General features: G+C 51.8%; 2 protein-coding genes across 4 annotated transcripts in view; one reads left to right on the top strand and one right to left on the bottom strand.

The window, feature by feature from the left end:
- The window catches only part of LOC119128357, a 252,135-nt gene extending 245,774 nt beyond the window's left edge, over nucleotides 1-6,361 (top strand). The window contains exons 14-22 of one of the 3 annotated variants that reach the window (XM_037260672.1): nucleotides 2,356-2,626; nucleotides 2,826-4,623; nucleotides 4,697-4,867; nucleotides 4,952-5,122; nucleotides 5,189-5,359; nucleotides 5,440-5,610; nucleotides 5,695-5,865; nucleotides 5,932-6,102; nucleotides 6,169-6,361. In XM_037260672.1, coding sequence (XP_037116567.1) covers nucleotides 2,356-2,626; nucleotides 2,826-4,623; nucleotides 4,697-4,867; nucleotides 4,952-5,122; nucleotides 5,189-5,359; nucleotides 5,440-5,610; nucleotides 5,695-5,865; nucleotides 5,932-6,102; nucleotides 6,169-6,346 — 3,273 coding nt within the window. In that variant the 3' untranslated portion in view covers nucleotides 6,347-6,361. The remainder of the gene's footprint in view (nucleotides 1-2,355; nucleotides 2,627-2,825; nucleotides 4,624-4,696; nucleotides 4,868-4,951; nucleotides 5,123-5,188; nucleotides 5,360-5,439; nucleotides 5,611-5,694; nucleotides 5,866-5,931; nucleotides 6,103-6,168) is intronic. The other 2 variants (XM_037260673.1, XM_037260674.1) reach the window with 2 other exon arrangements.
- Nucleotides 6,362-9,079: 2,718 nt separating this feature from the next.
- grpel1 (GrpE-like 1, mitochondrial) lies at nucleotides 9,080-10,811 on the bottom strand. Its single transcript, XM_037260811.1, has 4 exons — nucleotides 10,655-10,811; nucleotides 10,088-10,229; nucleotides 9,933-10,014; nucleotides 9,080-9,852 (listed from the first exon to the last, which is right to left on the bottom strand). Exons 1-4 carry the CDS (start codon nucleotides 10,708-10,710, stop codon nucleotides 9,506-9,508), a joined length of 627 nt encoding a protein of 208 aa, XP_037116706.1. The 5' UTR covers nucleotides 10,711-10,811; the 3' UTR covers nucleotides 9,080-9,505.
- Nucleotides 10,812-10,821: the final 10 nt, after the last annotated feature.

The raw sequence follows: 10,821 nt of genomic DNA, 5'->3' as shown, positions 1-10,821 counted from the left end.
ATACCCAAAGATACCCATTCATATTCTCGACGATAGACTTAACCGTCCACACTTCATTTCACACCTACGGACAATCCATTTGAAGTCTTCAGTAAACCCGATTGGGGCCCTAACCCAAACCTCCGAACCATAAATCAGAAGCGCAAACCACAAGCCCAAATGCAACTATTCCACACGTGTTGCGGTACTCTTGAATGTGACCTTGACACCTCCATGTGACACTATCGCTGACTTTTCCTTCTCCTGGCACTGTGGTAGGTTCTGGTCCTTCTGTAAAAGAGATATTAAAAGAGTGGCCATGCCTCATGGTGTCTGTCTGTCTGTGGCCATGCCTCATGGTGTCTGTCTGTCTGTGGCCATGCCTCATGGTGTCTGTCTGTCTGTGGCCATGCCTCATGGTGTCTGTCTGTCTGTGGCCATGCCGTGCTCGCAAAGAAACACGTTCACAGATGTTCACAGATGATATTACACCATTAAAAGATGAAATTGTGTCAGGTCAAGTAAGATAGAGGGCACAAGATGGCGACAAAGCACTGATTTTTCTCTAATGAAGCGCCTACATCCACTTCAATATTGTTTCTTGCCCCTTTTGACCTGTCTCATATTTTATGGGTCAAATTGACCCGTACGAAACTTCTCATTTACCTTCGCGAGGGGAAAGAAATGCTTCCTTTCATATCTGTATTTGCGCAAAACTAGTTGATCGTTATGTTCGATCGTACACCTGAGTTGTGTTTACTGGAATAGCCGGGTTTTAAACAGGCCCATGCAGGAAACATGCTTGCTCTTCCAATGAAACTACGGCTGGGTTGAGGTCTGGGTTGAGGCTGCTTGTCACGTGGCTTTTGCGGCGCGCACCGCTTTCCAAGATCCGGGTGTGACGTTTTTGCTTGCTCCCTCGGAGTTTTCCGCCTATGACTTGATTCATGCAGCTTTTTCCTTCTTGCACCCACCCACCCTTCCGAGGGTGTGAATGGCGCAGCGCTGCGCCACGGCAACCGCCCCCCTTACTTGTCTGCTAGCGCCACTTAGCGGTTGACTCGAGGCCTTGCAATGTGGCTTGACGATTCCAAAGCAGCTCGTCACTGAGCGTGTCTGTATGTGCCTTGCCACATCTTTCCCCTAACGTACGTCAACACGATTTGAGATTTGAGATGGAACTGACTGAGCTAGAAAACTGGCCATTTTTGTTTTGTTTTCTTGAGAGCGCTCGTGCGCCCCCACGCGGATTGCAGCCATATTACACATAGCCAAAAACCGGCCCTTCTGGGAATTAATTATATGAAGTTGCAAGACAAAAGCAAAAGTAAGTCTAACTTGGAGGGCACGCCCTGAAGAATCGCTATGGGATATCAATTAGCGTGATAGATAGATAGAAATCAGCCTGACCTCGTACGAGTCTGAAGTCGTTCAAGTAAAGTACCCCCTCGTTTGATCACTCGCAGGCCAAAGTGGTACGTATGGATGGATGGATGGTTGACTTTTGTATTTGATGTGTATGTTTTGTAAACCTACTAGGGTGACGAGATAGACCTGTTTTTTCTTCATTAGTGTACGATCATACAAATGACGTGATGTCTGGGTAGCAGTAGCAGTTATTGGCCGAACAAAACGTGTACAATGACAAAAACTTATGAGTCATTTGTGAGTTTTTTTGGCGTTTATTTATGTATTCATTTATACTGTATTTATTTATTTATTTATTCATTCGTTCATATTTATTCATTTATCTACTTACTTACTTACTTATTCCCCCGCCCGCGACCCCCGTGGGGACAAGCAGTATAGAAAATGGATGGATGGATATTCATTTATTCACTCACATACTTCCTTGCGACCCTGGCCAAAGCACGGGAATTTTGTATGCAACTCTTCCGTAAGCGTGCATTTTGGTTTCGGCATTGTTGGTAAACACTCGCTGTAGACTGGCCAGCCCAGTAGCAAAGTGAAATGGAATGGAATGTACATGAATTATGGTTGAGGCAGTCCAACAAAGTCCCGGACCAAACAGTTTCGTTTGTCTCACCAGTTCTACCAGTTCGACGGTATGGCTATGATGTAAAAGGAAGCTAAGCTCCCAGTAAACAGAAGAACTCTTGTCTCCTTTGCGAACGAACCGGCTTAGGATAATTGCACCGCAAAGACTCTTTCCAATTGATCACACGCAAGATCCATTTTTGAAAGAGCGCGGTGCGTGCCCTCAGCTCGTCCACGAGATCTTGGGAGGGCGGGATCTGCGCTGCCGCGGCAGCCGCGGCTGCTGGACTCGCACGGGAGGAGGGCTGGCCGGGGGAGCGTGGTCTTGTCAGCTCAACGCTATTTTCGGACTGCTTCAAGTGATCCCTTTGCGTTCAGGTTCATGCGGGAACGATGGCTCTGGATATGAAAATCGAGGACCTGCTGTTGAAAACGCTGGAAGACCTGGAGCAGGAGGACTTCAAGAAGTTCAAGTATTATATGGACCTGCCCAAGAGCAAAAAAGAAAACGCAGACCGGATTGACATCGCCGAACAGCTGACCAACACGCACGGCAAGAACGCTGTGGCGGAGACCATCGAGATTCTGGAGAAGATCAACAACTACAACCTGGCCCAGAAGCTGCGCAACGACCTGCCGCAAATCACAGGTAAGGTGAACGTGGCTTCTGGTGGGGGAGGGGGGGAGGCTTTCCAGAAAGCAGCTTACCTGAAAACTCTCAGGTGATACAAATGATGGCCTTCACTTGCCTCCTTGAGGGGAAGCGGCGGCGGCGGCATGGCTGCAGCACGCTTGCGGCCAGGCCTAAAGACGGTTTTGCCACACGGGATCTCCTTCTGCGCCCTCAGGTAGCATCTCCTCAGTGGATAACGAGCAGATCGGCAAATTCAAGCGGGAGCTGCAAGAGAACCTGCGGAAGATCTACCTCAACGTTCCCGAGGGCAACACGTGGTACAGCCGGCAGGAGCCTCTGGAGAACGTCTACACCGAGCTCAACATTACCCGCGGCGTCGCCGGTCTCCCTGACAAGCAGCACGAGGTCCTTCAGATGGAGATGTGCGGCGTGGCCGAGGAGGAGTCCATCCAGCCGTGCGGCATCTTCGAAAGCCAGGAGCCCCTTCGCACGATGCTCACCGTGGGCTTCGCGGGCATCGGGAAGACTTTCCTGGTGCGCAAGTTTGTCCTGGACTGGGCCAGCGGGAGAACCAACACAGACGTGGACTTCATCTTTCCCTTCGCCTTCCGCGAGTTGAACTTGGAGGAGGAGAAAAGCTTTTCGCTGGCGGAGCTCATCCGACTCTTTGTCTGGGAGAGCAAGGCCATCAAGATGCTGGACCACATCTTGGTCAGTCTGCAAGAGTCGGCCAACCGCCACTACCAGTCCAGCAAGATCAAGATTTTGTTTGTGCTGGACGGCCTGGACGAGTCCCGCCTGAAACTGGATCTGAGCGACGAGCGCAAGGTGGACCCGGACGTGACCCGAGCCTACCCCGTGGAGGTGCTCCTGGCGCATCTCATCAAGGGGAACCTGCTTCCCTGCGCCCGGGTTTGGATCACCACGCGGCCCCAGGCGGCCCACGACATCCCGCCGCGCCTGGTGGACGGCAGAACCGAGGTGAAAGGCTTCAGCGACTCCCAGAGGCTGGACTACTTCAGGAAGAAGTTCCCCACCCAGGAGGACGTCATCAAGCACATCCAGAAGTCCCGCACCATTTTCATCATGTGCCACTTGCCCATCTTCTGCTGGCTCACCGCCACCGTTCTCCAAGACTGTCGGGATGCCGGAAAGGAGCTGCCCGAAACCCTGACCGAGATGTACACAGAGTTCCTGCTCTATCACCTGGACAAGTCCAAGGAGCGAGACAGCCAGAAGAGCACGGAGTACGTCAAAGCGCTGGCCAAGCTGGCTTTTCAGCAGCTGATGAAAAAGCAACAGATCTTCTACGAGAGCGACTTGCGGGAAAGCGGCTTGGATGACCTGCAGGGCGCAAAACACTCGGGAGTCTTCACCGTGGTCTTCAAGGAGGTACCCCCGCTCAAGAAATACCAACGCAAGATGTTTCAGTTCATCCACCTGACCGTCCAGGAATATCTGGCCGCTCTCTACGTGATGATGAGCCTGATCCAGGACAACAAGAACGTGCTGGACGATTCCGGGTGGACGGTCCTGTCGTTTCGGAAGCGGAAGCAGCTCACTCGGGTACATGAGGCGGCCATCCGCAAAGCCTCCGAGAGTGAGGGAAACCTGGACTTGTTCCTCCGCTTCCTGCTGGGCCTCTCCTTGCAGTGCAACCAGGATCTCCTGGGTGAGCTGCTGAAGGTTCCCAAGAACTACAGACACAGCAAGGCAGAAACGGTCCGCTTGATCAAGCGACGGATCAAGCGGAATTCTCCCGAGGAGAACATCAACTTGTTCTACTGCCTGAAGGAGCTGAAGGACGAGTCCCTGCTGGACCAGATCCAAAAATACCTCAAAGGGGGGAAATTGTCCACGGAGGACCTACCTCCGGCCATGTGGTCGGCCCTGGTCTTCTTCTTGCGGGCTTCCGACGAAGCCATGAGCTGCTTTGACCTTGGGCATTACGCTCCGTCCGAGAAGGGGCTCCTCATGCTGCTGCCGGTGGTCAAGGCTTCTCGAAAATCACTGTAGGTGCCGTCGAGCCAGCACGCTGAAACGGCCGCGCACATGTCAGCAGCCCAAACCCTCTTGTCTTCTCAGGCTCCGGAACTGCCAGCTGAGCAAGAAAAGCTGCGAGGCGCTGGCCTCCGTTCTTACCTCGTTCCGCACCCTGAGCCATCTGGATCTCAGCTTCAACGACTTGTACGACGACGGGCTGGAGGCGCTCGCCGCCGGACTGGCAAAGCCGCAGTGCACCTTGCAAGATCTCAGGTAAGGCTCTCCTCGAGCGGCAGAAGGCCAGCCGGCCCAAGAACCTTGGGGTTGTGTCAGCCGGCCGCCCTCTTGTCTTCTCAGGCTCCTGCACTGCAAGCTGAGCAAGAAAAGCTGCGAGGCGCTGGCCTCCGTTCTAAGCTCGCCCGGCAGCCTGAGGGAGCTGGATCTCAGCTGGAACGACTTGCACGACCACGGGCTGGAGGCGCTCGCCGCCGGACTGGCAAAGCCGCAGTGCACCTTGCAAAATCTCAGGTAAGGCTCTCCTCGAGCCGGCCCAAGAACCTTGGGCTTGTGTCAGCCGCCCTCTTGTCTTCTCAGGCTCTGGGGCTGCAACCTGAGCAAGAAAAGCTGCGAGGCGCTGGCCTCCGTTCTAAGCTCGCCCTGCAGCCTGAGGGAGCTGGATCTCAGCTGGAACGACTTGCGTGACGACGGGCTGGAGGCGCTCGCCGCCGGACTAGCAAAGCCGCAGTGCACCTTGCAAGTTCTCAGGTAAGGCTCCCCTCGAGCGGCAGAAGGCCAGCCGGCCCAAGAACCTTGGGCCTGTGTCAGCCGCCCTCTTGTCTTCTCAGGCTCTATCGCTGCCAGCTGAGCAAGAAAAGCTGCGAGGCGCTGGCCTCCGTTCTAAGCTCGTCCCGCACCCTGAGCCATCTGAATCTCAGCTGCAACTGTTTGTGTGACGACGGGCTGGAGGCGCTCGCCGCCGAACTGGCAAAGCCGCAGTGCACCTTGCAGTTTCTCAGGTAAGGCTCTCCTCGAGCGGCAGAAGGCCAGCCGGCCCAAGAACCTTGGGGTTGTGTCAGCCGGCCGCCCTCTTGTCTTCTCAGGCTCTATCTCTGCAACCTGAGCGAGAAAAGCTGCGAGGCGCTGGCCTCCGTTCTAAGCTCGCCCGGCAGCCTGAGGGAGCTGGATCTCGGCTACAACAACTTGCACGACCACGGGCTGGAGGCGCTCGCCGCCGGACTGGCAAAGCCGCAGTGCACCTTGCAAAATCTCAGGTAAGGCTCTCCTCGAGCCGGCCCAAGAACCTTGGGCTTGTGTCAGCCGCCCTCTTGTCTTCTCAGGCTCATGGGGTGCCAGCTGAGCAAGAAAAGCTGCGAGGCGCTGGCCTCCGTTCTAAGCTCGCCCGGCAGCCTGAGGGAGCTGGATCTCGCCTACAACGACTTGTGTGACGACGGGCTGGAGGCGCTCGCCGCCGAACTGGCGAAGCCGCAGTGCACCTTGCAATTTCTCAGGTAAGGCTCCCCTCGAGCCGGCCCAAGAACCTTGGGCTTGTGTCAGCCGCCCTCTTGTCTTCTCAGGCTGGTGCGGTGCAAGATCGGCACACGAGGATGCGTCTCACTGGCCAAGGCTCTCCGGTCCAACCCTTCCCACCTCCAACAGCTGGACCTGAGCTGGAATGACCCCGGAGAGGTAGGAGAGCGGGCCTTGGAGGAGGTCCAAATGGATTCTCGCTGCAGTCTGAAGATCAAGTGGTAGGTTCCAAACATCTTCCAGGGTGCCGTTGAAGAAATGGCTTCCAAAAAGTCGCTCGCACCGAGCTCCAAAACCAGATTTGCTGACATCACATTGAATAAAGTAGAGAAGCACACATGAAATCAATCAAAGGAAATGTTTTAATACTAACTTCATGATGTGCACTTTGACATCACAAATATTTTGGGCCATATTGCCTGAATGAAGTAAGTGTTCAATGCATGCCTGGTGTTTTTCCTCAAACGCTGAATGCTTGGTTATATCTCTTTTATGTTTCGTCTAGGGTTAATGGGATGTCATCAGTCTTGGATCCTTGTAAAGTGATATTAGAGGAGGAATCGATGGATGAATGGTTGTGGATGCATGCAGAAGCTCGCAAAGGTTCCGTTTCCCCTGGAGCGTTTGGCTGAGGACGGGCCTTGACCCTTGACCCTCCACTTCCTCTCCTCATTTGACCTGCTGACACCAAACGCCGACCAATGGTGAATGTTGATGCTAATAATAATAGCATCATCATGCCTTCAATTGACTTGTTTTTAAATGCATTTTGATGACTGAACCGCCACGAAATATAAATACAAGTTGTAGAATGAACAATCAATCAATCAATCAATCAATCAATCAATCTTTGTTCCAACATTCGGGACGATATGTGCAGAAATTATTCTCAAACAGGGCAAGGAAATAGTCCAAACTCCTACTAGGGGGATAAAAAGAGAACGCTTGAGAAGAGGACACAGATGGGAGGGAGGATCCCTCCTCCAGGATGAGCAGGCTGCAATGGAGGACACATAATCCAAAGGTAAAGCATCGAGAGCAGGATGTCATTGCGCAGTCATGTCTCCGAGACTCTGTGAGTGGTGTGAGTTCATCAGTGCGACAGCCTGGGGGAAGAAGCTGTGTCTGTGTCTGCTGCTTTTGGCGTACACCGTGCTTTAGTCCCTACTAAAGTCCAAAAGCTTTTATGCAATGCTCTTTACATTTCTGTTATGTTACTTCCCACAAGTACTACATCCATCCATCTGCCCCACATGGGCATCCCCCCGCCCCACTTTTCTGACCTGGAACAGCATTTTGGAGAGGTGAACAGACAGCAGAGGGCGTGGCTCATCTGTCAAATCTGACAGGTGAGCCACGCCTTCCTTCATCCATCAGCTGATAAAGACGCGTCACAATCACATCAGTGACACTCTGATGAAGGCGGAAGGATCCGCCGAAACATGTCAGGTAAATGAACCTAAAACAAATTGTTTGATATAGAAGAACCAGTGAAGTAATTGAAAAAGAAAAAACAAGATGAACCTAGTACAACTAACATTCGCATGTGTTGCACCTGCTGAAGTGAACGTCCGTCCTAAACGTGTGCTGTGTTCAATTTGTTCCTCCATGAATCAAAAGCTGAACCGGTGGTTATCAAAGCCGGAGGAGAAATGGCAAACGCAACAAGAGCCTGGCTCGGCACAAAATATACACTCGATACATTCAAGGTCAAATGATGAAACGGAGCTTCCGCTGGAAACGTTGGCTGCTAAATCAAGAGACCTGTTTCCACCACTTGGTGGCAGTCCTTTCATAAGAGATAATCATTAATGACATTGAATGAAAGAATGATGTATAATAGGGGTGTAAATCGCGGGTTTTGTCACGATACGATATATCGATACAAAGGACCACGATACGATTATTGCCGATATCTTAAAGCCTGCTGTGATTCATTCACGATACATCACGATATAGTGCTTCACGATCGATATTTTTATTTTTTAAATAAAAAATATAGAACAATATCCTGATTTATAACAATTCATACGCAAAATCAACAAGGTACTGCAAACTCTTTATTTAGGAAATTACAAGAGTATTGTAGTATACAAAGTGCTTATTTTAACACTGAACTTTATCGAATTCCTATATTTTTTCTCATATAAGTAAAGAAAAATGAATATTCTTTCTTTTTTTGTAATACCATTAACTTTAAAGTGCATTACTGAACTATTTATTTACAATAATTTTAATTGTCCGTTGAGCCATCTTTTCTTTGGAATCCAAAGTGCTTCCAAACGAATGACTTGAAGCCCAAAGGGGAGCGAATTTCCTCGTCTTCTTGGACACTAGCCATAGCACCAGCCCAGGAGCCGCGTAGTTGTCGGCTCCCCTTTCACGCGCCTGCTCTGCTCTGCTCACAACACAGCACGCCGCGTACTGCTCCCGGAAAGAGGAAGCAAGCAACAATCAACTGGATTTCAAAATAAAGTCGCGTCTAATGTCCGAGGTCAAACACGGCGATATAAATCGATGTTTACGTTTAGCATCGATGCCAATGAATCGTATAGCATTATATCGATTAATCGATGGGTATCGATGACTCGTTACACCCCTAGTAATTACGTATCGTTCATTTAATAATAGTGAATCATAGTCATTGGCGAGTGTCCAGGACGCACGCACGCACGCACGCTGCTTTGCCTGTTTAGTGACGTTGTTTTAACGATTCCCGACCGACCACCCTCCTTGGGCCCGCACTGTTGACTGAACTGAACGAAAGTACCCTTGGGCCCATTTCTTGTGCCTTTTGGGCCTGTGTGGCGGAGCTCTGTTGCGCAGTACCCACCTTGGCCACGAGGGGCAGCGTAAAATGTATACGACAGTCAAACAAGTCATTGCTACGTAGGTTCAATGACTGAATCAACTTCAATGAGTTGATTCTTGCAGAGGAGAAAGAATATGCGACTATCGTGATGTGTTCTACCATTTATTTGCGTTAAGGGTTATGGCGCCAGTTGTTCGCACCTCTATGGACATTCCATGATAAGCTGGCAGGGGCACGCAAAAGGCAAAGTTGTTGGAAACGTGCCTTGCAATTGTGTTTTGTGTTGTTTCAGGTGATCGCTCACTGAGGGGCAACTTCTCGCACCTTTTTGCCAATGTGGAATTTCGTCAGGGTTCACAAAAGGTTGAAAGACTGCGAAAGGGTTCTTCTTGTCGCTGAAAAATTTGGAACCTCTGCAAATGTCTTTGTGAACGTTAACAACCCCTGACCAAAAAAAAAAAGTCTTGCGTGGCCCCGCCAACTCATGATAATAACTCCAACGTTTGGTCGCTCTATTCAATGCTGTCCGGTGACAGCAAGCGCGCCAAATGTCCACGTGGTCCTCGGCTTTCTTAGGAGGCTTTGGCCACGCCGACCAGCGCCGGCCTGAGGGTGCGCCCGTGAAGCTTGTAGCCCACTTTGGTCACGGCGGTGACGGTGCCGGGCTCCTTGCCCTCGGCGGGGGCGTGGAAGAGCGCCTCGTGCTCGTACGGGTCGAACTTGTGGCCGTACGGGTTGAGCCTGACCAGGCTGTGCTTGGCGAACACCTTCTGGATCTGGACCTCCGTCATCACCAGGCCATCGTAGAGGTGCTTCAGGTGAGGGTTCCGGCTGGTCACTTCCTCCGCTGGCACGCTTTCCTTGGCCTTCTCCAAAATGTCGGCGACCTCCAGCAGGTCTTCGCAGAGGCCCTGGATACCTGACGACGCAACAAATGGCAAAATATTGATTACGTCGCCACCACACGTCAGTAGAGTGTTTCACTCGCGTCGTCTTCACCGTATAGTTTAGCTTCCTGAATCATCCTCTGACTTCTTGTCCGCAGGTTCTCCATGTCCGCCAAGGCTCGTTTGTATTTGTCCTGCGGAGCGGTCGCTCGCTCGGGTAAGGCTTTTTGAGGAGGTGACGCTTACGCCAGACGGCATGGGACTTACGGTCATCTCCTTGAGCTGCTCCCCCAACTGCGTCTTCTCGGCCAGGACCTTCTCCGTCGCGCTCTGCTCGGCGGTCTCCTCCTCCTCTGAGCCGTGTCCGTTCTTCTGCTGAGTGGCTGTGCATAACCGCCGCGGGGATGCTCTGGGAACACGCAAAGAAATAGCAGACCTGTAACTTCGTTGCCCATGACGTACGGTTCCCACAGTGCTTTCTTACTTTCGTTCTCGTCAAACACCTCGCCCCCCCTAAACAATATTACGAGCCTAACTGACCTGAACCCTGTGTATTAAGGAAGGTCAGCCGGATGACGTAAGCACGCGACACCGATGACGTCATCGGCGGCGCGACCGAGTCGTGTTCCATAACTACCCTTCGCGAAGGAATGAACGGTAAAGTCCATTTCTTTAAGTCCCAGCAGTCATCTCGGCGCCATCTCCAGGTAATACAGTATACGCATTTCCTTTCCTATCTAAGCCCATAACGTCACGCTCTCTCGCGTGGCTAACGTTTACACGCACTGAACACGTGGACGTACTTTTAAAGTCAAGTCGGAATCAGTCACTAACCTCAGAACGTGGCGCAAAGCTCCGAATGAGCGGCTCCGTATGCACATGTTGGCCATTTTCTCTCTTGATTCGGTCAGCGAGAAGCTTCCTCTGGACAGGACATAGGCTCGGTAGCTGATGGCCGACGTCGTACAGGCTAACCAATCGCGTGTCACAAGAGGCGGGAC

Source organism: Syngnathus acus, chromosome 10 (genome assembly GCF_901709675.1).
Source record: "Syngnathus acus chromosome 10, fSynAcu1.2, whole genome shotgun sequence".
Taxonomy (NCBI): Eukaryota; Metazoa; Chordata; class Actinopteri; order Syngnathiformes; family Syngnathidae; genus Syngnathus; species Syngnathus acus.
The sequence above is the reverse complement of the archived record's forward strand: the minus strand, read 5'-3'. Positions and strand labels throughout refer to the sequence as shown.